The sequence below is a fragment of the Thamnophis sirtalis genome, unplaced genomic scaffold (assembly GCF_051295495.1).
Source record: "Thamnophis sirtalis isolate CommonGarterSnake01/CBP01778 unplaced genomic scaffold, rThaSir2_p1.2 scaffold_7, whole genome shotgun sequence".
Classification (NCBI taxonomy): Eukaryota; Metazoa; Chordata; class Lepidosauria; order Squamata; family Natricidae; genus Thamnophis; species Thamnophis sirtalis.
The window spans coordinates 61,239,720-61,264,995 of NW_028261387.1; the positions used below are offsets into that span (position 1 = coordinate 61,239,720).

The 25,276-nt window shown below is 37.6% G+C and overlaps 1 protein-coding gene across 2 annotated transcripts in view; it reads right to left on the reverse strand.

The window, feature by feature from the left end:
* Positions 1–25,276, reverse strand: part of CSRP1 (cysteine and glycine rich protein 1) — a 37,676-nt gene that overhangs the window by 3,818 nt on the left and 8,582 nt on the right. The window contains exons 2-4 of one of the 2 annotated variants that reach the window (XM_087720199.1): positions 17,215–17,328; positions 9,764–9,876; positions 1,423–1,591 (exon numbers count right to left, since the gene is read on the reverse strand). In XM_087720199.1, the coding sequence (XP_087576325.1) occupies positions 1,423–1,591; positions 9,764–9,876; positions 17,215–17,249 (317 nt within the window). In that variant the 5' untranslated portion in view covers positions 17,250–17,328. The remainder of the gene's footprint in view (positions 1–1,422; positions 1,592–9,763; positions 9,877–17,214; positions 17,329–25,276) is intronic. The other variant, XM_014053938.2, reaches the window with a different exon arrangement.

Below are 25,276 nucleotides of genomic sequence, written 5' to 3' on the forward strand. Positions count from 1 at the left end.
GATGAAAAAAAATTGACAATGTCTTACAAAACAGACTGCTTTTCTTCTTTCCCTTTCCATTCTCTCCTCTTTTTCTCAGTTTAATTTGTATTTGTTTTTAACTATTGTAATTCTTAATAAAGTTATGAAAATGCATAATTTTCAACTTTATAGCCTTCAAATTCATTTGCTATAGGTATTTTACTGTAGAAAAATTACTGATCAAAGACACCTCCAAGCTTTTACTCTGAACATCTAATTGGCTCTTTAAAAAACCGTTGTAACTCCTGCCTTTGCTACCTAATAAGCTGCTCTGCTTTTCACTCCAAAATCTCAGGGCATGAATACCAGTACTGGACAAACATTTTCCGGCAGTCCCTTTTTTTCTAGCTATTCTTATTTCCCCTAAGTAAAAGCATGTAATTTTGAACAGAGACTTGTAAGGGACCTAAAGAATGCTGGATATACAATTTACCAACCTTCTTTCACCCACCTAAAAAAAATCAACTTTCACGCCATAGTTCAATAAAAATCTAGCATTTGATATAAATAGGTCATAATTAGGTTTAGAATGAATTGCATTTGAGACCTATGCATCAAGGTTCCAAGTAATACCCCCAATGAAAGAAGACTCCGAGGCTTGAGTTTCCTCAAAGTTCCATTTTATTAGAGATGTCATATTGGCACATCTCGGAAAACCCAAAACTGAAAGTTTCCAGGTTTCCCCGCCCAAATGAAAGTTTAAGTCTCTGCCCAGCACCCACATGTCCATCACAGGATCCAATCAGGCACCATCCAAAACTGGAGATGCCTCCCAGTCACACCATCATAGCTGCAGGACAAGGTGTCCTTGACTCTCTGAGAAAGGAATGTTATTTTAACTATATATTACCCATACTCCATATAATTCCCCCCTCCCAAGGTGGAGCAGTGGTTAAAGAGCCAAGCAGTGGTTAAAGAGCCAAGGTGGCGCAGTGGTTAAAAGCAGCACTGCAGGCTACTGCTAGATCAGCAGGTCAGCGGTTCAAATCTCACCGGCTCAGGGTTGACTCAGCCTTCCATCCTTCCGAGGTGGGTAAAATGAGGACCCAGATTGTTGGGGGCAATATGCTGACTCTCTGTAAACCGCTTAGAGAGGCCTGAAAGGCCTATGAAGCGGTATATAAGTCTACTGCTATTGCTATATTGCTGCTATTGCTCCCATTTCCCCCCAGTAAAAAATGTGGCAGGCCTGAAGGCCCAATGTAAAAGATTGTTTCCAGGTCTGACGCTAGGAATATGTTTCATAACGGAAGACATTTAATAGCTTACTTCGCTGCAAATTGGATTTTTATCTAGGCAACATCTACATTCTTTGTAACCGCAATATTTGAATAACGATATGAATTCAAATCAATATATTAAGCAATCACACATTGCAGATTTCTCATTAGTACAACTCACTCTTCAGGTTTGATCCCCAATGCTTCACCCTTGTCCATGCTTAAGGTCCCAGCTCCTTGTCCATAGCCATAGCCTTTCGGTCCATATTTCTTCCCATAGCATGACTTGCAGTAGATCTCTTCTCCATGCACAGCCACCGTAGTGCTATCCAAGTTCTTCTTGCAAACCACTACAGTCATTTGGGAAGGACAAAAATAAAAAAAAATGTCACCTTTATAAGCTTAAGTATTAGGCCTGATTTGTAATATAGGCAACTAGGATATTTGTGGAACCATGCAATACCATTAAATAGTACATTATATAGGGTAAACAAGTTTCAGAATGGAAGATCTATTACCATCTTTTCCAATCTAGTGCCTTTTATGATGTTGGTCTACAGTACAACCAAGGAAACCTATTTGGATAAAAGGCTGCTCTATCAGGATCTTCTATAGCTCTGTTTTCTTTTTTTAAATGCACCTCTATATTTTTTTGGAGGGCAAAGCTCCAAAGAGAGAGTAAATTAATATTTTTCTCTCACACATTTTCTTTAACATGGCAAAGATAAAAGAATCTAATTGGAGAATTAGCACAGAGCAAAGAAGCTGCAAGTATGGATCAGTAAAGACCTATTTAACTTGAGCAATTTGGTCAGCCATAAACTGTATTATTTTATTTCTGAGATTCCACTCACAAATAGAAATACAGAAAAAGCAGAAAATCAGGAGTCTTTCAACAGCTTACGCCTCTTAATAAAATTTATTATTTTGAAAAAACAATGCTACTGGATTTGCTACCTTTTTATCCTATCATAAACTGTCCCATATATAATGTCTAGAAAAAACACACAGGAAGTGATATAACATCATATTAATAGGAATTATTTTGATCACAAACATGGATTGTGCAGTTGAGTTTTTTTAAAAAATCAAGTAGGAAATAGAGAATTGGGGCCACCAGGCAAGATACTCAAAGGAAAAGAATAGTAGATACCAAAGAAATACCACATTATTTAAACCACCAAGACAATCAAACTGATATCCATCAAAGGAAAAGGGCTCAAGTGTGAGAGTGGCCAATCCACATTTGAATTTTTCTTTTTTCTAGACAAAATTTGGACCACTCATGAAGGCATCTGTTGTATTTATTACTCAATTGCCTATATAATTCAGTTTTCTGTATCTCAGTATTTTTCAGGCCAATTCCATTGCATTCTATTTGCAGTATACTTAGATTTCTACAATTACTAGTAGTAATACGTTGCTTGATTTTCCTTAAAAATTGTTAAATCTGCCTTGGAGTGGCCAGCATGAGGTCTGTCTTTCCTTTGTTTTTTCTTCCTGGGACTTTAAGTGGCCCAAAGAGCACCTGGACATGCTTGTTGTAAGGGTCCTTGGTGCTCTCTGACCTTTTTTTTTTTTTTTTTGCAGACATTTCATTACCCTAACTAGGTAACATTATCAGTGCCTGGTTATAGCTGGTTACAACTGCTTATCCAGGTATCAATGGAAAGCAATTTTCATGCAGGGGAAGCAGAGAAGTGGAGCAGCCATCAGAGTAAAGTGCAGCTTAGCAGATGACTAAGGAGGAGAAGCCATAGATTCAGGTAAGTCAACAGCAGACAAATTAAAAGGAGAAGCTGAGCCCATTCCAGCAGAGATGCTGAGAGCCATCAGCCAGCTACTAAAGCATCTTCTCCCCACCACCCCCATCAACATAGATTGAGATACTGTAAAAACTCAACACTAAAGCCACAATTCATGACAGTAATTGATAGCATCTGAAGCTAAAAGCCTTCATAGTGGCTAATGGTGTACCCACAGCTGACTTTCGAACACCATTTGTCGGCTGTGACCAGGGGGGCATTTGCCCAGGTTCGCCTGGTGCACCAGTTGCGTCCCTACCTGAACCGGGAGGCCCTCACAACAGTCACTCGTGCCCTTGTGACTGGACTACTGCAATGTGCTCTACATGGAGCAGCCCTTGAAGAGCATTCAGAGACTTCAGCTTGTCCAGAATGCAGCCGCGCAAGCGATCGTGGGTGCATCTCGGTTCACCCACGTAACACCTATCCTCCGCGAGCTGCACTGGCTGCCTATTGGTCTTCAGATACGCTTCAAGGCGCTAGTCGTCACTTATAAAGCCCTTCATGGTATTGGACCTGGGTACTTGAGAGACCGCCTGCTGCCAATTACCTCCAATAGACCGATTAGATCCCACAGATTAGGCCTCCTCCGAATTCCATCCGCCGGCCAATGCCGACTGGCGACTACCCGGAGGAGAGCCTTCTCTGTGGCTGCTCCGACCCTCTGGAACGAGCTCCCCATGGAGATTCGTACCCTCACCACCCTCCAGGCCTTCCGCAAAGCCCTTAAAACCTGGCTGTTCCGACAGGCCTGGGGCTAAAGAGCTTCTGCCCCCCCCCCCTCAAATGGTATGGTTGTTGTGTGCTTTTAAATTGTGTATTGTTCTGTTCGTCTTTTTTATCCCTTATCTGTACCCCCTTCCCTGACTTGGATTGTGAGCCGCCCTGAGTCCCCTTTGGGGAAAAGGGCGGCATATAAATGCAATAAATTCAATTCAATTCAATTCAAATATGCTTTATTATAATTCAGGCAACAGAAGACCAAACTGTTCATAGGGCTATTTTGGAACTAGACTACAGGCATAAATATTAATATAGACAGAGTATAGATTTTGTGTGTGTATGTGTTTGTGTGTGTGTGTGTGTGTGTGTGTGTGTGTGTGTTGGCCAGAGAGGTTGGATTCTGTCCATTTATTAACATGATTAGAAGAGCAATTGGCTGAGAAAAGAAAAGAAAAAGAACTTGGCTGTAGCATAGGCTGCAACCTAAGTTCTCTTCTTCTTGTGATGGACCATAGCAGCTAGCCTTTAATAGCCAGAGTTTGCTTTTAAGCCACAATAAATTGTCTTACTCTCAAGGAATGCAAACAGAAAACCAAATATTCTCTCAGGAATGCAGTAGAGGCAACAGTAGGAGCAGTCTCTCTATATATGGAAAAGAAGAAGGCTGAATTTCTCATCCTGTTGACCAAATATGGTGTTTGTATCCCTGGGCTGGCAAAGGGTTGGCTGAGAAAACCACCAGGGAGAGAAGTAATAAAATATTTAGCCATGAAAGGAGGATCTTTAGAAGAACTCCCCCTCTCATAAAGAAACAGCTAATTCTTCTTTTATTGCCCTCCCTTGAGATCCTATAAATCACTGTGGCTTGAATACTGGCATTTTAAGATAAAACTTTGCCTTACACTGGAATAGCCATATTTAAGGCATCAGCTTTTATCATAGTTTATCTTATTTTTCCAAAGCTGTCTGTATTATTTTCACAAAAGTCTTTATTCCCGTCTTAGAAAAGTAATAATTTACCCAGCTGTTTCTGCAAATTTATGATGAATTATTACTCCTCACCTAAATATTAATCCACTTCTTTCGTCATCAAATCTTCAATATTTTTTGTATGTGTGTGTGTATGTGTATTGAGAACAAGCTACAAAGAAATAAAACAATGATGTCCTCCCTTTGACAATTCTGTATCATATTTACATTTCCAGAGAAATATAATGTCTATGTTGATATAGCCAGAGCCCAGAATTCTCTCTGCTATAATCAATGCAATAATAATCTAGTAATATTCATTACTAGTTCAATTGTTTTTCTAGAGAAATTATCATCCATTCTTCATTTTTGTCAAAGAAAAGTTTAATCAGGACTGATCAGGACCAACAAACAATATTTAAAAAAAAAGATTTAAGAACTTCCTGTTTTCAAAACTTTCTAGATAGTTTACTGATGAAAGCTGTAATTTACTTTTGGGGGATTTATAGGGTTGGGGTTTTTTTTGGTTTTTTTTGCTACTCTCTGATATATTTTAGGTATTTGAATGTAAGAGGGGTAAAAGTTTCATGATAAATGGAAGAATGATGATTTTATTTTATCTCATCTAAGTTCACTCCTGTGATACATTTGGTAATGCAGCTTCTTGCTTATGAGCTGACAGACTTTAATCCTAAATATGTGATTTTAGGAATAATATACTAATATAGTATCTGCAGTCATAAATCAATGGGGAAGCTGACAAGGAGTTATGGTCAATGGGGACCATGTAATTGCAGCTGATGCCAGGAGAACCACAGCAGGCTTGGATTGGAAACTCTCTTTCTTGGGAAGTTTGAAGGAAGAAAATCAATTTGGGACCTTTCAGGGAAGATCCCTAATTGCTTAGGTAATTCTATGCAATCTCTGCCTGTCTCTCTGCACTAGTGAATATATCTGAAATGATGATCCATGGGGTCGTAGGGGGTCTAGATAGTTTACTAGATATAATCTGTAATATAGATTATAGTATAGATAGCGTATTAATTGATTAGTCTTATGACCATATCAAACATATAAAACAAAAATAAAATACAGGATCTAATTCCAGGGTAAAATACACAAAAGAAAATACAGAAGTAAAATACATATGTGGTAAATAAAAAGACTCAACCACAGGGACTTTTCTAGGCGGTCTCTAAGAATCAGTCATGATTGAATGGCAGGGGGAAAAAAACAGAAGGTTGTTAACATTGTTTATGCTTGTAACGAGGGGGAAGTCATTTCTTTATATATTTATTTTCTTTTTCTTTACTATAGTCTTATTTTTTTTCTGCGCTGTTTATTTATTTTTACTTTGTGTTAGTTTTTGTCCGTAATTGTAACTTATATGAGCCATGATAATGCAATGGTTAGAATGCAATACTGCAGGCTCGCTCACAGCATTCTTCAAAATCAAAAAGGTCTTCTGCAGGCACGACATAAGCCTAGACTGAAAACGAGGCTTGTCAGATGTTACATCTTTTCTATCCTGCTCTATGGATTGGACAGTTGGCCTCTGACAGAAAGCCACTTGAAGAAACTAGCAGCATTTGAAATGTGGATTTACAGACTGTGGTAACGTATAAGCTGGATTGACAAAATCAGAAATGAGGAGGTGGTAAGCCACCTGGGAAAGCCAAGGAATATTATCAAAACCATTAAAAAGCAAAAGTTAGAATATTTCGGACATGTAAAGCAATACCCGAAAAAATATGCCTTACTTCACTTAGTCCTTCAGAGAAAGATTGAAGGCAAAGAAGATCAAGGCAGAAGAAAAACACCATGGCTTCAAAATCTAAGGGAGTGGTTTGGACAAAACTCAGCAGCACCTTTTCGTGTGGCTGTTGATAAAAATAGGATCACCAACATGATTGCTAATGTCTGATTATAAATATGGCAGAAGAAGAAGAAAGAGGAGGAGGAGGAGGAGGAGGAGGAGGAGGAGGAGGAGGAGGAGGAGGAGGAGGAGGAGGAGGAGGAGGAGGAGGCTAACTCACTGCTCAGGAGTTGGATTCTGAGCAGTTCAAGGTTGATTCAGCCTTCCATCCTTCCAAGGTCGGCAAAATGAGGACTCAAATTGTTGGGGGCAATATGCTGACTCTGGAAACTGCTGAAGACTGTAAAGCACTGTGAAGTAGTATATAGGTCTAAGTGTTAGTGCTATAATAAAACTATTTAAAAACATGAACTGGCCTGTTAATTTATGCAAATGTTGAATCAAATTAGATACAAACTGATTTTCTGAACTGAGCCAATCTGAATCAACCATTAAGATTAAAATACTGATTTCCCCCCCTAAATTAGTACTGTGAATTGTATTGCAACAACGATCTGAATGGAATAAAATATTACATCATATTAGAGACAACTTTCACATCCATAGATGTTAGGGCTAAGATTTCTTTAAAAAGTCAAGAGGCTCCAAGGGCAGTATCTTTGCTACAATTATCCACTTCTGGGAAAAAACATGGCTTCCCGCTACTGTGATAAGTCAACCGTAAGAAGATCAATTCCTTTAATGTTTTGAGGGAACTCCAGGTCATGCATACTATTTGTTATATTTCCTCCTACCAGCTACCATTTAGCTTATGCAACAAGCAAAACAAGTCTTAGGATACATGAGATTCCTAAGGCAGAACAAAAGGTCAGCTGATTGGCATGAATTCAAACCAACCCTGGATGCAATAATGGAGCTGTGAATAAGAACAAAAAGCTTTCTATTAAAAACATAAGCTGGCTGCAGAGGCTGTATGTCAGATTCCCAGCTTCACTGGGGGAGGGAAGTGGCTCTGGAGATATAAAATCTACAAGTCCATTATTGAGTAGATCAGAATCACAACAATATCTAGAGTAGTGAGATCAGATGCTAACATGAAATAATTTTACACAGAATACATGAAAAAAACCCTGAAATATATTTCAATGAATCGTTAGGATTTTTATTTTGTTTTGTTTCAGACAACTACCGGTAATGCACCTTTAATTTGACAACAGACTTGGATATCTAAAACTAGTTGTAAAATTCTTAATTTGAAATTTGGGCATTACCTAGGACATACAGCTTTCTAATTTGTTTTTCCCATGGAAAGGCAAGTAGGGATTAACATTTGATCTAAGTAGGCGGTTCTCTGTTTCCTTTAGTCAGAAACCTCCTGACCAGAAACAGCCAACCTACAGCATAGCTTGGTGTAATATAATATTACAATGTAATGTAATATATTCAATTTCAACTGATTGTTATATAATCTTTCATTAATTCCAAAAGCCATCTACAAATGATCATTTGATCTTCTAGTAAGACTCATCTATTTCTGCTTGCATTAGAAAGTTAAGAGAACAAGAGCAATAACCTTTATTTATGTACATAAATATATAAAGGGGAAGGGACCAGAGAGGGAGGGCATGTGTGACCACTTGGCATGGTGGGTCTGGATACTTGTATTCCCTCAGATTCATTATACATTCACATCTCCTAAAGTTCTCTACTTGCTTTATTGGGTGCAGCAGAGGAATTTGCTCTTGGTCGCAACTATTAAAAATCTTACCAGTGGAACACAGCAATTGTGCCTTTTCTATTGCTAGCCCTACTCAATGGAACACCATCCTCACCTGAAGATGAGACCATGTGTTTCAATACACATGCACACAGAAGTAGAGTTTATACATCATGGTAAGTTATAATGTGACTTAAAACTAATGTTGGCTTAGAGTGACGAGTAAACCCATTGTAGATGTTGTGCACACAAAGTTTGAATTGTCTTCAGAACTGCTTTTTGAATATCATTAATGTTTAAAGATGATGTCTATAGATTTCATATGTCTTTTCCTCGGCTATTTCAGCCAGTCTCAATCATACTTATAATTCAGGAAACATTTGTTCTAAATTCTTCCATCCCATGAACATTTATATTGAAATGACTGTGTTAGTTTTCCAAGTGAAACTAAAGAGATCTATATGTTTTCTCTATTTAAATTGTAACAGAGAAGTTAATTTTCCAGATTTTTAACTTTGCCATGGGCTTATATTTTGACTTATTTTGTGGAATACAGTGATTTTTTTTAAAGGGAAAAGGCAATATGTGCATAAATAGAAAATTATTACTTAACCCCTCTGATAACGTGGCTGGGGATTGGCTTTTCTTTTAGCCAAAAGTTAAATGAGATACTGGAAAAAGCATTAATTTAGCCAAATTAATGTTTTTCCATTAATCCCAGGTGGACAAAGGCTTGGTTTTGGAAATTTTTTTTTCCAAATATGTTAATGCATTTTACTGATTTAGGAAGAGGTTTGGAGTAATAGAGATTAGAGCCAAAAAAGATAAGTTTGAATAGTTAGAAATGATTTCTCTAGATTTTTAAAATACTGTATTGAAGAAACTGTAATCTTTAACCTAGCTTTTTATTAACACAATGGAAAAAGTGATTAAGTAATTCTAGGCTGAAAAATTACTTTTATGTACCTATATAAAAAAAAAATACACGAGTTATTTTTTTTTCTAGCTGGAGGAGATGGAGTCTTATAATCTTTTAACTTTTTTCTCTCTCTTCTTCCTTTGTTAGTATACTATTTAAGTTTCATATTATAACTTCCTATGAAAATAGATCAGTTTGTTCTATTTCAACCCATCAACGTCCAAGAAATCTAACAATCCTTAAATCCAGAAGCGAAGAATTTGAAGGTAAAGCAATATGTTAGTTAAGAAAAGTGCTAGGTAACTATAAATATCTTTGGTAAAAATATGCTGATAAAAAAATCTGTTTTTCAACAGTTTTCTTTCCATTTTTTTCTTCCAACTGATTTTGCAGTAAATCAAAACAAAGATTGTTCTGTGATGGCACAGTGCAAAGCCCATTGTAACTTACTCGTCATTGGCAGCTGAAGGAAACTGTTGATATACAACACTGGTAAGAGTAAGTTGGGTACAGCGTATTGGTGTGGGAAAACCCCCAAAACTTTTACATAAAACTTTGGACTTGAATACTTACTGCACAAAAAGCAGGATTTGTGGAAACTGTTGCCTTCACATTGTACTTCCTCTGCAAAATACACTGTTTTCTGGCATACGCCACACTTCTTGCCTCCACCCCAGTTTGGCATCCTGTAAACAAAATAAATGAGAAATTCAAAAATAAACCAAGAGGGACTTAAGCACGTCTCATTTTACTCTTGGAATATATGAAACTGCTTTAGGATCAACCAGTTAAAATCTCTACTGAGAAATTGCCCAAATGGCCTTTATCAAAACCACATAGAATTCAGTTATTTACTACAGCTCTGTATAGATAACAAATCATTAAAAAAACAATTTTAATAAAAATAAATAATCCCAATCGGAAAAAAATGCAAATTTAAACAAGATAATGGATTTAAAAAACCCAACAAAAACCAATCCATGTGTCTACCATTGTATTCCAATATGCAGAACATGCCTTCTCCTGGGCTAGAGACCAAAGTCAAGACTTTCCTGAAACCAGGAGGAAATAAGCAGAATGGAGCCTCCTAGGGAAGGAATGCTAATGCATAGAGGCAATGCCCAATGGCATTTTCAGATAGATGATGTCTTGGGGAGAAGTGAATCTTTTCATCCCATCAGATAGTTAGATGAATATAGGAAGAGGCAGCAACCCCACAGATAAAACACATTCAGAGCCATGTAGAGTCATAAAGGTGACAACCACAACCTTGAATCACAACTGGAACCCAACTGGCAATCAATATAGCTTCTACAGTAAGGGGATCAGCTGAGTAAATGGGAGACATACATTGCTATCTGGGCATTCATACTCATTTTAAATCAACTTCTCAATGCTTTTCAAGGGCATTCCCATATAGAGCGTATTACTAGACACAGTAATTCAAACAGGAAGTGATTATGGTATGAATGATTGCAAAAAGGGCTTCTGATCCAGGAATGGTTGCAGTTAATGGAGCAGAGGTAATTAATTATACAACAGTCCTGTTACCCACAGCTTTTATCTGTTCCTTGAGCAGAAGCTTCAAGTGCAGGAAGATTCCCAAGTTGTGGATGACCTTTAACTGGGAGAGTATAACCCTGTCCAGAGCCAAAGATCATACTACTACAGAAACATCTGACCCATGGACCCAAAGTTATACTGATTTGGATGCATTCAAACCAAATCTATTCTTTTATATCAAACCTTAACAGCTTTCAAGCACTGGTTCAGCACTTCTAAGCCATTTCCTGTTTGGCAGAGAGCTGAAATATATAACCGGATGTAAGCAGCCCTCTGATGCTACCTCATCCCATGGTGAACTAAGTTCAGATAAGGAAGGAATCTATTGTTCATCCTGTACCTTTTAATAGCTGTGTAAGAAGGAAACTTAAACAAAACCTCACCCATCACTATAGTACCCTAATAAAAGAAAAAGAAAAAAAAGCACGTATAGAAGCTTTTTGAAGAGGAGTGCAGTGGTGGGTTTCAAAATTTTTGTAACATATTCTGTGGGTGTGGCTTATTTTGTGGGCGTGGCTTGGCAGTCATGTGACTGGGCAGGTATGGCCAACTTGACATCACTCATGCACACTCATATAACCACCACCCCCAAGCCATGTGGCAAAAATTTTTGGGACTCCTATGAAGGGGAGGGGGGAGAGAGGGGAAAACCTCCCAAAAATAGACAACTGGAGGATTAAGGGCCAAAATTAGGGAGACCGTAGAAGGCAGGATAGAGAGGAATCAGTAGAAAGTTACCACATGCTGGGGAAAGAACTTTGGGAGATCGGAGGAGGCAAGACAGAAGGGAATCCAGAACAAAGCTATCACAAGTTGGGGAAAGACCTTTGGGGAAACGGAGGAGGCAAGACAGAGGGGAATCCAGTAGAAAGCTATCACACCCTGGAGAAAGAACTTTGGGAGATCAGAGGAGACATGACAGAGAGGAATCCAGGAGAAAACTCCTGAGCTTGCCACTGTTGTCTGGTGGATTGTGCTGCTGGACCTCTCCATGCTTTTCCGTTCACCGCTTCCACTCCCAAGTATGGGACTTTACACCGAATTGGGCTAGGATAGTGCAGACAGGCAGGGGGAGAGAGCGATGGAGCGGCTTCCCGACGGGTGGGGGTGAGCGAGAAGCGACAGGGCCGGGGCAGGCGTTCCGGAAGTTACTTCCGGGTCCACCGGTCAAACCTTCTCTCACCAGATTGGTAAATTTCACCATCCGGTTCTCCCAATCTGGTGCGAACCGGCAGAAACCCACCACTGGAGCAGTGCTAATGTAACCAAAGAAACAAAGAAAAAATAAATAAACATAGCATCTCTAGGCATACATGGCAGGTTTAAAAGGGGGTTGATGAGGAAAAGACCGGATACACAAGAAGGAAATGTCTCCTGTAACTTGAAATAACAAATTTTAGCAAAGCCTGCCTTTCTACCTCATAAAAACAAGACAGATCTGCTGCAATTCTCTGCACATTTCTTTCCAAAACCTTCTCCAAATAGTTCCCCTTAAGGCCTGCCTGTGAAGCACCAAACCGTGTCTGAGGTACAAGGAAGTGAAGTCTGAAGTCCATTCTTTTCAAAAGTTTTTCCTTTTGATATGGATACCTTGAATGACATTAAGAATAAGAAAGAAATATTGTGATATTAGAGGAAAATATAGGTATCTTGTGAATATCAGGGCCATCTACTCCCAAACTACTAGATAACTATGGTTTGTCCAAAGAGAAAGATGTTGCTAAAATGAAACTTAAAAACAAAACCTGTTGTTTATCTTGCCAAAGCTGCCTTTCCTCAACATCCTGCAAACTAGCTGTGTTTTGTCTTCCTCTCAGCCAAATCATTAAATTACCTTGGATTCCTACAGATTGCCTTAAAAGGAAATAGAGCCGACGGGCTCCCCCCCCCCCCCCACTAGGGCAGCAGGCCAGGAAAAAGGCTAGCCCTGCCTTTCAACAGGCAGGAGTGTCCCTAAAGAACTATTTCAATGTGCAACCGTGACAGGCAATTCATATAAAGCAAATTTCTTGTGGGTAGCCTTGGCAGAGAAATCTCCATGTGATTTTGACATAGAATGACTAGAGGTCAGAAAGACAGGATCAAGAATAATTTTCAGTGGCTTCCCATAAGAAATGCATTTCTCAACATGTCTTCTGGATTTGAAATGAATTGAAGTATTTCCTGATAACCTGCAATGCCTCCTAATACTTTCAAGATTTGATCAAAATATTTCTGGGTTATAATAAAACTGTGATGAGTGAATAATTAAGGGAAAGTTTTTACACTAGAATTCAACTTTATTTCATCTAACTGTTACCACCTTCACAAAAAGGAATTGTGATTTTCATGCCACCAAAAACTAGCATGTTACAAATTACAAAAGGATTCAAATCAGTGGTGGGATACGAACGGTACGCCCTAGTACAGGAGTACTGGTGCCTGCTGGGAGCACCAGGTACTGTTCCGATACCGTGCTATGCACCCCCCCCCCCCGGTGCTATTTGAGCTGATCAGGACTTCCGTGCACAAGCACAGAGTGTTCGGCCCCTGCATGACGCTCCACCGAGCAGCTAGAGTGTCACCGAGGGTCGCAGGTGGTAAGTACACACACGCGCACACTGCACATGTGCATGTGGTGGACGCGCGGCCCTGTTGCATGGTATTGGTTGCAACAGGATCCGGAACCCACCACTGATTCAAATGTTTTTGTTATTTCAAAATAAGAGTAGAAACACACACACACACACACACAGAGGGAGGGAGGGAGGGAGGGAGAGGGGGAGAGGGGGAGAGGGGGAGAGGGAGAGAGAGAGAATTGAGAAAACTATAGAAAAATAGAACTTGCCTGAATGTCAAATCAAATATATATTTGTTACAACTAGAAAGTTCCAATAACATCTGAATTTATATAGTACATGCCATGAAATATGAAGAGAATATGAAGCATGAACAAATGCATGAATTTAAAATACAACAGCAGAAAGCTTTCAAACTGCAAGATTCTATCAGCCTGAACAGGAAATTCACTGGCAAAAACGCACTGGATGTGTCTAATGCTAGTTTCTAATCTTCACATGACTTTGGTTTTATTTCTAATGAGGCCATTGTTAGATAAAAGCCAAAGTTCTGATTAATGCCGATTCATATTATTTTAATGCAGATAGAAAGACGAAAGGATACTAATAAGCTAATATAATTCAATTTTCCGGTAAGCTGCTAGAGAATCAAGGGAATCAAATAAAATACTCTGGAGGTTACAGTCTAATTATGCTTAGTCATATATATTTACAAGTTATTAATTAAAATAAAGGCTCACAGGAAACTGCCTTAGACTGTTTACATATTTAACCTACTATGCCTTGTTTGATTCGGTCTCAAACCCATTCCAGTAATGCTATCTGAGATCCTTTAGATGGAAATGACAAAGACTGGATTCTGAACCACTGAATGCAAAATACTGTGTGCACTTTAACTGGATTATTTCAGCCTCTCCCAGAAGAAAAATAAAATTATGGATGTGGATAAGCCCTGCTGAAAGAGCAGAATTAGTGTGCTGATCTGGAAAGTGAAGCATTTTCAAAAAATATTTCAGAATCAAGAAACTTTGTGTTTCATCCACAGAAGAGAAACTGTTGATTATGCCAAGCCAAATGAATACAAAATGAATACAACGACTCTCTCCTCTGTAGCTTTGAGGTTAGTAAATCTTTAAAAAACACTATTAAATAAGCTGAGCCACTTTAATCAGTACTTTTACTTGATATATTTGATCAGGGTTGCTAAAATAAAGCTTTAGATTTAACCCAAACATATTTTTGGAATGTAATAAGATTAGTGACTCCAATGTTCTTTAAAAAAACATATCATTTTATTTCCAACAAAATGTAAATAGTTTGCCTTGTTTCTGATTTTTTTTAACTTGCCTGGTCTCCAGTTCTGATATTCTGTAGCAATTTATCATCCAAGTTTTAACAAGGCCCAATTTGCTTAGCTTTTGAATCCAGACAAGGTTGTACAGATAATTTATCAGCTGAAACAGCATAATCCCCATCTCAGAAAGCGATGGACTGAATCCACTCAATCCTTACTTTTGGCGCCATGAAAAATAATTTCAACTAGTCAAATCTCATTTATAATGATGGGTTCACTTAGCCAGAGTAATCTATTTATAAGAAAATTGATCCAACACTATCCCTCTTCAAAAATGCAATGAACATGAAAAATAGTAGACATAGGTGAGAACTCAGTTTAGCTAGACATGAATACAAAGTGATTTTTAATGACTCACATATTAAATACAAACCAAAATTATTTTCAGCAGTGTTCATCCTTGCTTCCATCAGGTCTATCCACATGTCCACATCAGGTTTTCTCTTTAAACCTCACTTCTCTTTGTGAGAATCTCATTAACCGTACTCAACCACTACTTTCCCTATCTTACTTTTCTTCTCAACACATTCATTTATTCCTTACATGTGTTTTGCTATTAGAACCTCATTCATTCTGTTCATAAGATCAAACTACCTTAACAAGCTTCAGTTCTACTCTTACAAGAAAATATAGTGAGGGGTTTTAGATGGAAATGTAGTTGATAATTATATTAGATATGAAGAAAATATAGAAAAACTGGCCTAAAATTTAGAGGTTACAGAGTCAGACATACTAGTATTTATCAAATGGTGTATAATTTCCTTCCAGAGATTAGACTCCAACCCTGCTGGCCTTAATACTTGATCATGAGATGGGCCTGAGTATATGAAGGTCTGGTCTCCTGGTTGTGTTTACAAAGATCAATTGTGACAACCTCTTTAGCTATTATGTATTTTATTTTTTGTATTTATAATGGCATTTTGTTTTTCATTTTTTTAAGATTGTCCACCACCAAGAATCACCTCCTGAAAAGCTTGGCCACACCAATTGGAGAACTTAATGAGAAACTCATCATAGCAGTTTTGGGGCACACAAAGTGAAATGCGATGAGAAGATTAGTAAAATATCCTGATTAAATGCATAGTAATTTGTTTGTTTCACTTTAGTTGTCATCTATTGTATTTCATGAAAAAAGGCCACTGATAAAGTTCCATATGGAACAAACTTACACATAATTCTCAGCCTTTAATAAAACTGAGAATAGAAGTGCAGGAAATATCAGCAAAGCACACAATCTAAATACTTTCCTAAAACTTGACTAATGAGAATATTTTCTCTATGCAGTAAAAAAGCGTATCTACATAATAACAACTCCAGCACATCAAATCCCAATGAAATTTTGAACTCATCAAATCAGATGTTTTACTATAAACAACAATCAGTGTAATCAAACAGAAATACCTTCAGCTTTGTAAATATTTATTCTGAAAGCACAGATGTTTAGTGAACAATTTCTTCTTAAATTATTATAAATATAACATTTATATGTTCCCTATCTTAAACATAATTCTGGATGGTTCACAATAAAACAATAAAAACAGCACAAACACAATTATTCTTTTATTCACACATCCTGGCAATTTATACTTAATCCCAGTCAACAATATAAAATCAAGCACTTACCTTATTTATTTATTACATTTATTTGTCACCTATCCTGCCGTGGGGCTACTCTAGGTGGCTTGATTCTACACTTTCTAACTATTAAGTATTCTTGGTTTCATACTTTTTAAATATTCAAAATACTTCCTCTCCTAATAAGCGACAGTTTTCAGATTGTAATATTCCTGCCTAATGACTCAGATAAGTGAAGGAGTGCCTATTACAGAATTTAAAGAAAGAAATTGAAGTGCTTCAGTATCATTACAAAGGTGAAATTATTCTTTGGATTAAAAGGCAAGTATCATTTCTTTCATTTTTTTAGACAGGTTGATAGAAGTTTAGAGATTCATTTATTGATCTTTTTCGGATTGCAGACCTGAACCAAAATTCAAATATTTTCCCATCTAGGTTCTTTTGTAACTTTTAGGTAAAGCTAATTTAAATATTTAAGTTTGCACAGTTATCCATAGTGTTAGTACCCATTTCCTATTCAGATTTTTAATCAGTATTTACTAAGTGTGTGTGTGTGGGGGGGGGGGAAACCTCTCTAGGAAACCAAAGAATAGAAGAAGACTGCAAGGCAATAGTCCCTGGAGGGTATCAGAACTGGGAGTCAAGAGATTTGTCATACTTGCTCCTGTTGCAACTGGAACCTAAGGACACTAAGTTCACACTTCCTTTGCTAACCACCCTTGGAAATTGACTTTTAACTGCTTAAAGGAAGTTGAACAACTTCAAACTGACAAGGCTGGAGACACTAGCTGAGTGCCTTCAATCCTCACAAGGTTTTGGCCAAACAGATTAAGGGCTCTATAAACATTGGAATTGAGTATTAAGGCTGGAAATTAATTCTAAAGACTGTGTTATTGTGGAGGAAAAGTATTTTCATATTGGAGACATAACAGAAGATATAACAAGATAAGCAACTTATAAGGGCATTCAGAGACCTTTTTCGAGGAATTGCATCAGGATCTTGAATCATTGATATTGGTCTTGTCTGTTTTTAGGAACAGTCATTTCCTGAGATGAAGCAGTTATAAAAAAAGGATTTGCAATAAAACCTGATAAGATGAATAATTTGTTATTAGATATACAAAAAATAGATGAATTTTAAAAATTAATAAAGAAAAAAAATCAATAACGGAGAGGAATTGGAATACTATCTTAATATTACATTGACTAAAGAGGCTTTTTAAGTTTTGAAGAAATTTGAGATAAAGATCAATTGGCTGGATTAAGAAGCAAATTTGTTTATGCAAAACAGCAAGTTTGTTTATACAATAGAAATGAACAGAGTTGATTTATTTGATCAGGATTAAAATGAGACATGTTCTTTTCGGACTTGTTGACATCTAGACTGGAAAAATATTATGTATTGGATTTATTTACAGTTCATGGTGTTTTAAGCCTTTGTCTCTACATCAACTTCATATATCTTACTCTAACACATCTACATTGTTTTAGTATCGAATTGTCTTTGCACTTAAAGAAATCTTTGTGACTTTGTTCTCTTTGAAGGAGATATTTCACTTTGTGTCATGTTAAATTTCAACCTTTTGTTTATACTAGGGCTGTGATGGCGAACCTAGGACACACATGCCACAGGTGGCATGCAAAGCCATATCTGCCGGCACATGCCAGCGAGCTGATTTTTGACCTTCCGGAGGGCCGGGGAGGCCATTTTTGCCCTCCCCAGGCTTCAGGAAAGCCTCTGGAGCTGGGGAGGCCAACCCCCCCCCCCCTTGTGCAGGGATGGGTGGGTCATACACACGTGGGCAGGACGCATTGCATGGTGTGTATGGACACATGGGCCCACAATTTTGGCATTCATTTGTAAAAAAGTTTGTCATCCCTGTACTAGGGTACTGGGACCACTTGATACCTTCTAAATGTGGATTTGTTTATTTGTTAAGAGATGAGATATGGAATGATGAGCTTTGCATTTTTTAAATATTAATTTAGGAGTTTAGTCCAACTCCTTGGACTTCTTGCTGGCTCCTGGATTGCAGAAGATGCTAGAAATTATATTACCTATAGGTCAGATTTGAGTTAATGCTATATTTGCTAAGTAAGAGGAGATGACAAGATAATACAATTGTTAACATTTGATGTGAGAAGAATAGGAATGTTGCTTTCTTAGGATTTTTTCTTTTTCTAATTTTTCCTTTCCACTTAAAAATAGTAATACCATTGTGTTTTCTTAAGGATCCTATTGGTCCACTTAGTCTGTATCACTTTTATTTATATTTATTGTTAGAATATAATTCTAACGGTTGGGTTGGCAATATATAAATCATGTAACAATGGTGTAACTGTTTCTTTAAATCATGCTGTAAATGTGATTGGTTGCTGTTTTCCTCAATCGGCCATAAGAGGGAGCCAGAATGCCTGTTAGCTCTTTCTTTGTTTGGATGCTGGGCTGATCTGATCTGAGTGCCGTGAGCTATTGTAAGTTTTGCAACTGTTAGCAAACCTTGATTACTGGACTGATTATATGAATACTGGACTATGTTAGCAGGATTATCCCTTAACTGAAAGACATTGATGACTGACTGAATTATCCGTGTATGACTTGGACTGTTTGATGGACTCTGATACCTCTATTTCCACGAAAGTAAAAGCCTATTTAAACTGCAGTGTCTCTGTATGCTGGTTTGTGTGTTCTCCAACACAACTCTCGCAACGCTTAGCTGAACGTACTCGCTCTCCCAACGGGGAGCTTACTTAACACTGGTTATGGGCCTAGAGTGTACCAGACATAGCTAAAGGAGAATTGGTGTTGATACGCAATACCGCATACAGACAGCTGTTTATTTAGTGATTGTACTATCCTGGAGAAGATGGCGAGCGACCCATCAACAAGCCTATCAATGATAACCCGGTTGGATGGAACAAATTATATTTCCTGGTTTATGAAATGCAGTCTATTCCTGCGTAGGGAAGATTTATGGGATGCTGTTCAGAATCCACTGGATGTAACTGCTTGGAATCCAAATAACAATGAACATTGCCAAGAAAATAGCAGATTTACAGCGATGCAACGAACGGGCGTTGTGTATTATTGGTCTAACACTGAATGGCCAACAGTTAGTACACATTCATGGAGAGAATTCTGCTGCAAGATGTTGGGAGAATTTGAAGAGGATTTATGTGCGTGACACTGTAGGTGCACACATACATGGTACACACAAACTGTTTAGGGCACATCTTCTGAAAGGTAGAGATATGTTAGCTGATTTAACCTTTATGAAAGGGGTTTTTCAGGAGCTACATGTAAATATTTAAATATTTAAATTGCAATGTTTGCAATCAGGAGAAGAGCAAAGTTACTCCTGCAAACAGACTGAATGGTTTTAAAACAAAGGAACCTCTGGAGGTTGTTTTTGCTGATATAATAGGACCTAAGAAACCGAGTTTGGGAGGTGCCTGATATGTTTTGAATATCATGGATCATTATTCATGATACGGTTTCTGTTATTTAATGAAAAACAAAACAGAAACATTTCAGCATTTCTTTACTTGGCTGAGGTTTGCGGAGAGAAAGATGAAAGCCAAGGTTATCATTGTAGTTACTGATAATGGGACTGAGTTTACAAACTATAAATTCCAAAGGATGTTAAGATCACCTGGTATTGAGCATAAACGTTCTGCTCCTTATAGGCCATAACATAACTCATTTGTAGAACGAAGGGGGCAAACATTACAGGTCATGGCTCGCACTATGATAGCTGATTCAGGTTTGCCAGAAACACTGTGGGGTGAAGCTATGATCTGTAGTAACCATGTATTTAATAATGTGGTGAATACGACAATCGGTGAATTACCATTCACTAGATGGCATGGCAGAAAACCAGATTTAAGTTATCTACATACATTCGGAGCCCCAGCATGGGTGCATATACCATCACACGTAAGACTGAAAGGGCAACGTAGAGCTCGACAGTTATTTTTCGTAGGTTACAAGGCCAACCATAGATCGTTTAGATTTTGGGAGAAGGGCACAACTAAGGTTCAGTGTAGCTCTAGTGCTAGGTTTATAGAACACATGGGGTGGAATAAATTAGAACCAACTGATGATGTAATTATCGACTCCCAGGTCCCTAGTAATGAAATAGTAAACGGGAGCAGTTGAAACAGGAGTCCACTGGTGAGTCCTGAGTTGCCTAGATGTTCAACCCATGTAACACGGCCACCTGACAGATATCAAGCTACTATAGCATGTCAAGTAGATAAAGTTCCCACTACTTATCATAAATTAATCCTATATCCTAAGGAGGAGCAGATAGTTTGGAAAACAGCAATGAAAAAAGAACTGAAATTCTTACAAAAGTTCAGGTTACCCCCAGGTAAACATGCCATAGGATGTAATTGGATCTACAAGATTAAAACAAGTGTAGATGGCACTGTTACCCATAAAACCAGATTAGTTGCACAAAGGTTTGCTCAGTCAGCCAATGACTATGATGAGATATTTGCACCTAGTCTAAAGGCTACAACATTATGTGCATCATTGGTTTGGGCAGCTAGGCATGGATATGTAGTGAATCATTTAGATGTTGAGATGGCATATCTCCATGCACTGTTGCAACATACTTTATATTTAAAGAAGTCTTTAGGGTTAAACACTGGTAATAACACTGATTGCTGGAAATTAAAAGAGTCTTTATAGCTTAAAGCAATCAGGACGTGAATGGAATCAATGTATAGTGAAAGAGTTAACTAAGATGGGTTTAAATCTGGCATTGCTGATCCATGTTTGTTTAAGAAAGAAAGTGATGGTGTGATTTCATTGTTGCTATTGTTCACTGGTGACATAGCATTAATCACTAAAACTGAGCAAGAAGCTATGAGATTATTACACTGTTGAAAACGGAATTAAGTATAAAACATCTCGGTGAGATTAGGCATTATCTTGATTTACAAATAGATAAAACTAGGGGAGGATACAAAATCTCACAAACCGAGAATATTAACCAGCTACTCAGAATGTTCAGGATGGAACTGTGTAAACCAGCTAAAACTCCAATGTGTCTGGAATTTAGCCATTATGATGTAAAAAGCCCTGTGTTTGATAAGGGTTTTTATCAATCACTAATTGATAGCTTATCATATCTGAGTAATTGGTCAAGGCCCGACATAGCATATAGTGTAAATCAATTAGCCAGGTTTAATGCTGAAGCTACTGAAAGGCACTGGCAAGCTGCTAAGAGGGTATTAAGATATCTTAAGCAAACAATGCATTATGCATTGTATTTAGAACCTAGAGATGATTTGAGCTTGACTGCATATGCTGATGCAAGTTTTGCTTCAGATGTGTCTACAGGGAAATCAACATCAGGGTTTGTTGTATTCCTGGGAAAGGCACTAATTGGATGGCGGTCCATTAGACAAAAACATTTAAGTCTATCGACTATGGAGGCTGAATTCTCATGTCTGTCATTAGTATGTAGAGATTTGATGTGCTATAAACAACTGCTAATTGATATGGGGATTGACATACAAGACCCTCTTCTTGTTTATGAAGACAATCAAGCAGAAATTCAGATGGCATCCGATCTTGCTGTAAAAACTAGGTCAAAACATACTGATATAAGATATCTGAATGTACGGCAAAGTGTGAATAGTAAATTAGTTTCACTGGAGTATTGTATGTCTGAGGATAACATTGCAGATCATTTTACTAAGGCCCAAAGTAATATAAAGCATAAATGTTGTTGCGAGGAATACGGATTAAGATTGTAAGATTTATATATTGTCCTACCCAAAGGGGAGGATGTTAGGAATATAATTCTAACTGTTAGTTCGGCTATATATAAATCATGTAACAATGGTGTAACTGTTTCTTTAAATCATGCTGTAAATGTGATTGGTTGCTGTTTTCCTCAATCGGCCATAAGAGGGAGCCAGAATGCCTGTTAGCTCTTTCTTTGTTCGTTAGATGCTGGGCTGATCTGATCTGAGTGCCGTGAGCTATTATGTTTTGCAACTGTTAGCAAACCTTGATTACTGGACTGATTATATGAATACTGGACTATGTTATTTGGATTATCCCTTAACTGAAAGACATAGAATTATCTGTGTATGACTTGGACTGTTTGATGGACTCTGGTACCTCTATTTCCACGAAAGTAAAAACCTATTTAAACTGCAGTGTTTCTGTATGCTGGTTTGTGTATTCTCCAACACAACTCTTACAACGCTTAGCTGAATGTACTCGCTCTCCCAATGGGGAGCTTACCTAACACTTATGATCTGCTTTTTGTTCAGAAGCATAAGGTACTCTACAGAGTGCTCCCTCCATCTCTTTACCTCTACAACAGTGGTTCTCAACCTGTGGGTCAGGATTCCTTTGGGGGTCGAACGACCCTTTCACAGGGGTCACCTAAGACCTTCGGAAAACACATATTTTCGAAGGTCTTAGGAACCGTGACACCAATTTTATGGTTGAGGGTCACCACAACATGAGGAACTGTATTAAAGGGTCGCAGCATTGGGAAGGTTGAGAACCACTGCTCTACAACAACGTGATGTAGCTTGGGCAGAGAAAATAACTGACTGAAAATCACCCATTGCCTGTCCATGGCTGAGGATGGACGTGAATCTGGATTCCTCTTGTACAAGACAATCATATTAACTATTGTACCATGGTGACTACTTACCCACTGACTTATTGTATATTCCACCTTTACATTGTGGGATGCTCAAGGTGGCTTAAGAGGAAAAGCAAAATGATACAACATCTCGTGACGAAACTAGATCAGGGGTGTAGTAGAATAACAGCCTTCCTGATCTCCATTTTTACTGGCTGAGTGCTCAGGCCATCACAGGCACTCCTGACACAAGTGACGTTGAGTTGGCCATGACCCTCCCAGCCTCCCAAGGTCAAATACAACCCTAATGTGGCCCTCAATTAAATTGAGTTTGACACTCCTATATTAGGCTGTTAATAACACTTTTTTTTAGACTAAAAGGCAGCTTGTAAGCTAAAACAAGCCAGGAGGAAATAGTTGTCAGTTGGACAGAGTACAAATTGGGAAAACAAAAATGATCAGAATGAGATTATGTAAAAAGTGGTAGCCTTGTGACAATCATTCTATTTAAGCACTTAGAAAGAGTTCTTTGTTGTAGTTCTAAAAATTTACTATTTGCATTCTATGCATCTTTTTCTTTTCCATCTTTTAGAAAAATATTTCTAAAGTTTAAATTGTTTACAATCAAGTTGTTTTAGGAGAACATGAGAAATAGTAGCCGTAGAGAAGTATGAATAAGAAAGAAGATAATCTCAGTATAAGAAATTTAATATTAGAGAGTTCAGTACTTATTTGGAGAAATAAGCCAAGGAAATCTCTGGTTTCAGAGAATAGATTAGACTAAAAGAAGAAAGGTAGCAATGGGGGGGGGGACACTCCACATTATTACTAAGAAAAGTACATGGGTGTAGTTTGTGTAATCACCAGGGATTGTCTGATTTATGGTACAATATATTCTTTTTCCTTATTTAAGACTAGCTGATAACCCGGCATTGCCCAGGTATTTATTTATAGGGAGGAAATGTCTAGACCAAACGTAATTTCTTTTCTTTTTTTTTTTTTTAACAGAACTTTTTTATTTTTCTTCAAAAAAAAACACAAATATGTCATCATTTGTCAATCATTAAAACATTGAAGTACAATTTTTTTTGTGTGTGTACCCCTCCCTCCCTCCACCCCCCCACCCCCCCTCCTCCTTCCCCCCCCCCGACTTCCCAGAACCCGTACACGGTATAGAATTTTAACTAACACAGTCTAAAATCTATTGAGAAAAAAGAAATAAAGAAATTAATGACATTCTAGATTGACCTTAGCTTCTTCTTACTGAACTAACTTTAAACAATTTAAATCATTTCTGATCTTAAGCATAGGCTAACTGGAATTTCTTAGTCCCGTATTTATTTTGTATATAGTCAATCCATTTTTTCCAGTCTCGTTTATATCTCTCATTTGAATGATCTTTGAGATATGCCGATATTTTAGCCATTTCAGCTAAGTTTGTTACTTTCAATGTCCATTCTTGAATTGTAGGCAAATCTTCCTTCTTCCAATATTGCGCCACCAACAGTCTTGCTGCAGTTATCAGGTGCAGAGTCAAATTGGTCTCTACCACTGTAAAGTCAGTACATATACCTAGTAAAAATAACTGAGGACTAAACTTTATCCTTCTTTTAAAAACATTTTGCATGACCCACCATATTTTTATCCAAAATGCTTTAACCTTTTGGCAGGTCCACCATATATGATAATATGTAGCATCGAGAGAACCACATCTCCAACATTTAGGCTGTACATTCGGATACATAGAAGCCAACTTTTTAGGATCTAAATGCCATCTATAGAACATCTTGTAAAAATTTTCTCTCAGATTTTGAGCTTGTGTAAATTTCACATTTCTTACCCAGATTCTTTCCCATGTATCCAACATTATTGGTTCCTCAATATTTTGAGCCCATTTTATCATACAATCTTTAACTAATTCTGTTTCCGAATCCATCTGTATCAATACATTATATATCCTCTTTATATGCATTAAGCTTTGATCTCTTATTTGTTTAAACAAATTATCCTCAACTTGAATAAAACCAATTTTTTGATCTATTTTCCACCTAGCCTGTAATTGCCCATACTGGAACCATGTTTGAACTACCTTCTCCTCTTTTAATACCTCTAAAGATTTTAATTGTAATACCCCCCTTTCCGAGGTAAGAAGCTGTCTGTAGGTAATTCTGTCCTGTTTTTGTGCTGTATTCATATTTTCAATTGCGTGTCTAGGAATTGCCCACATGGGTATCTTGTCATTTAATTTATATTGATATTTCTTCCAGACCCGCAATAAAGCATTTCTTAAAATATGACTTTTAAAGTTCTTATCCAATTTTTTGTTGAATAACAGGTAAGCATGCCAACCAAATACCAGATCGTGTCCCTCAATGTTCAATATTCTATCATTGGTTAAGTGAATCCAGTCACTAATTAC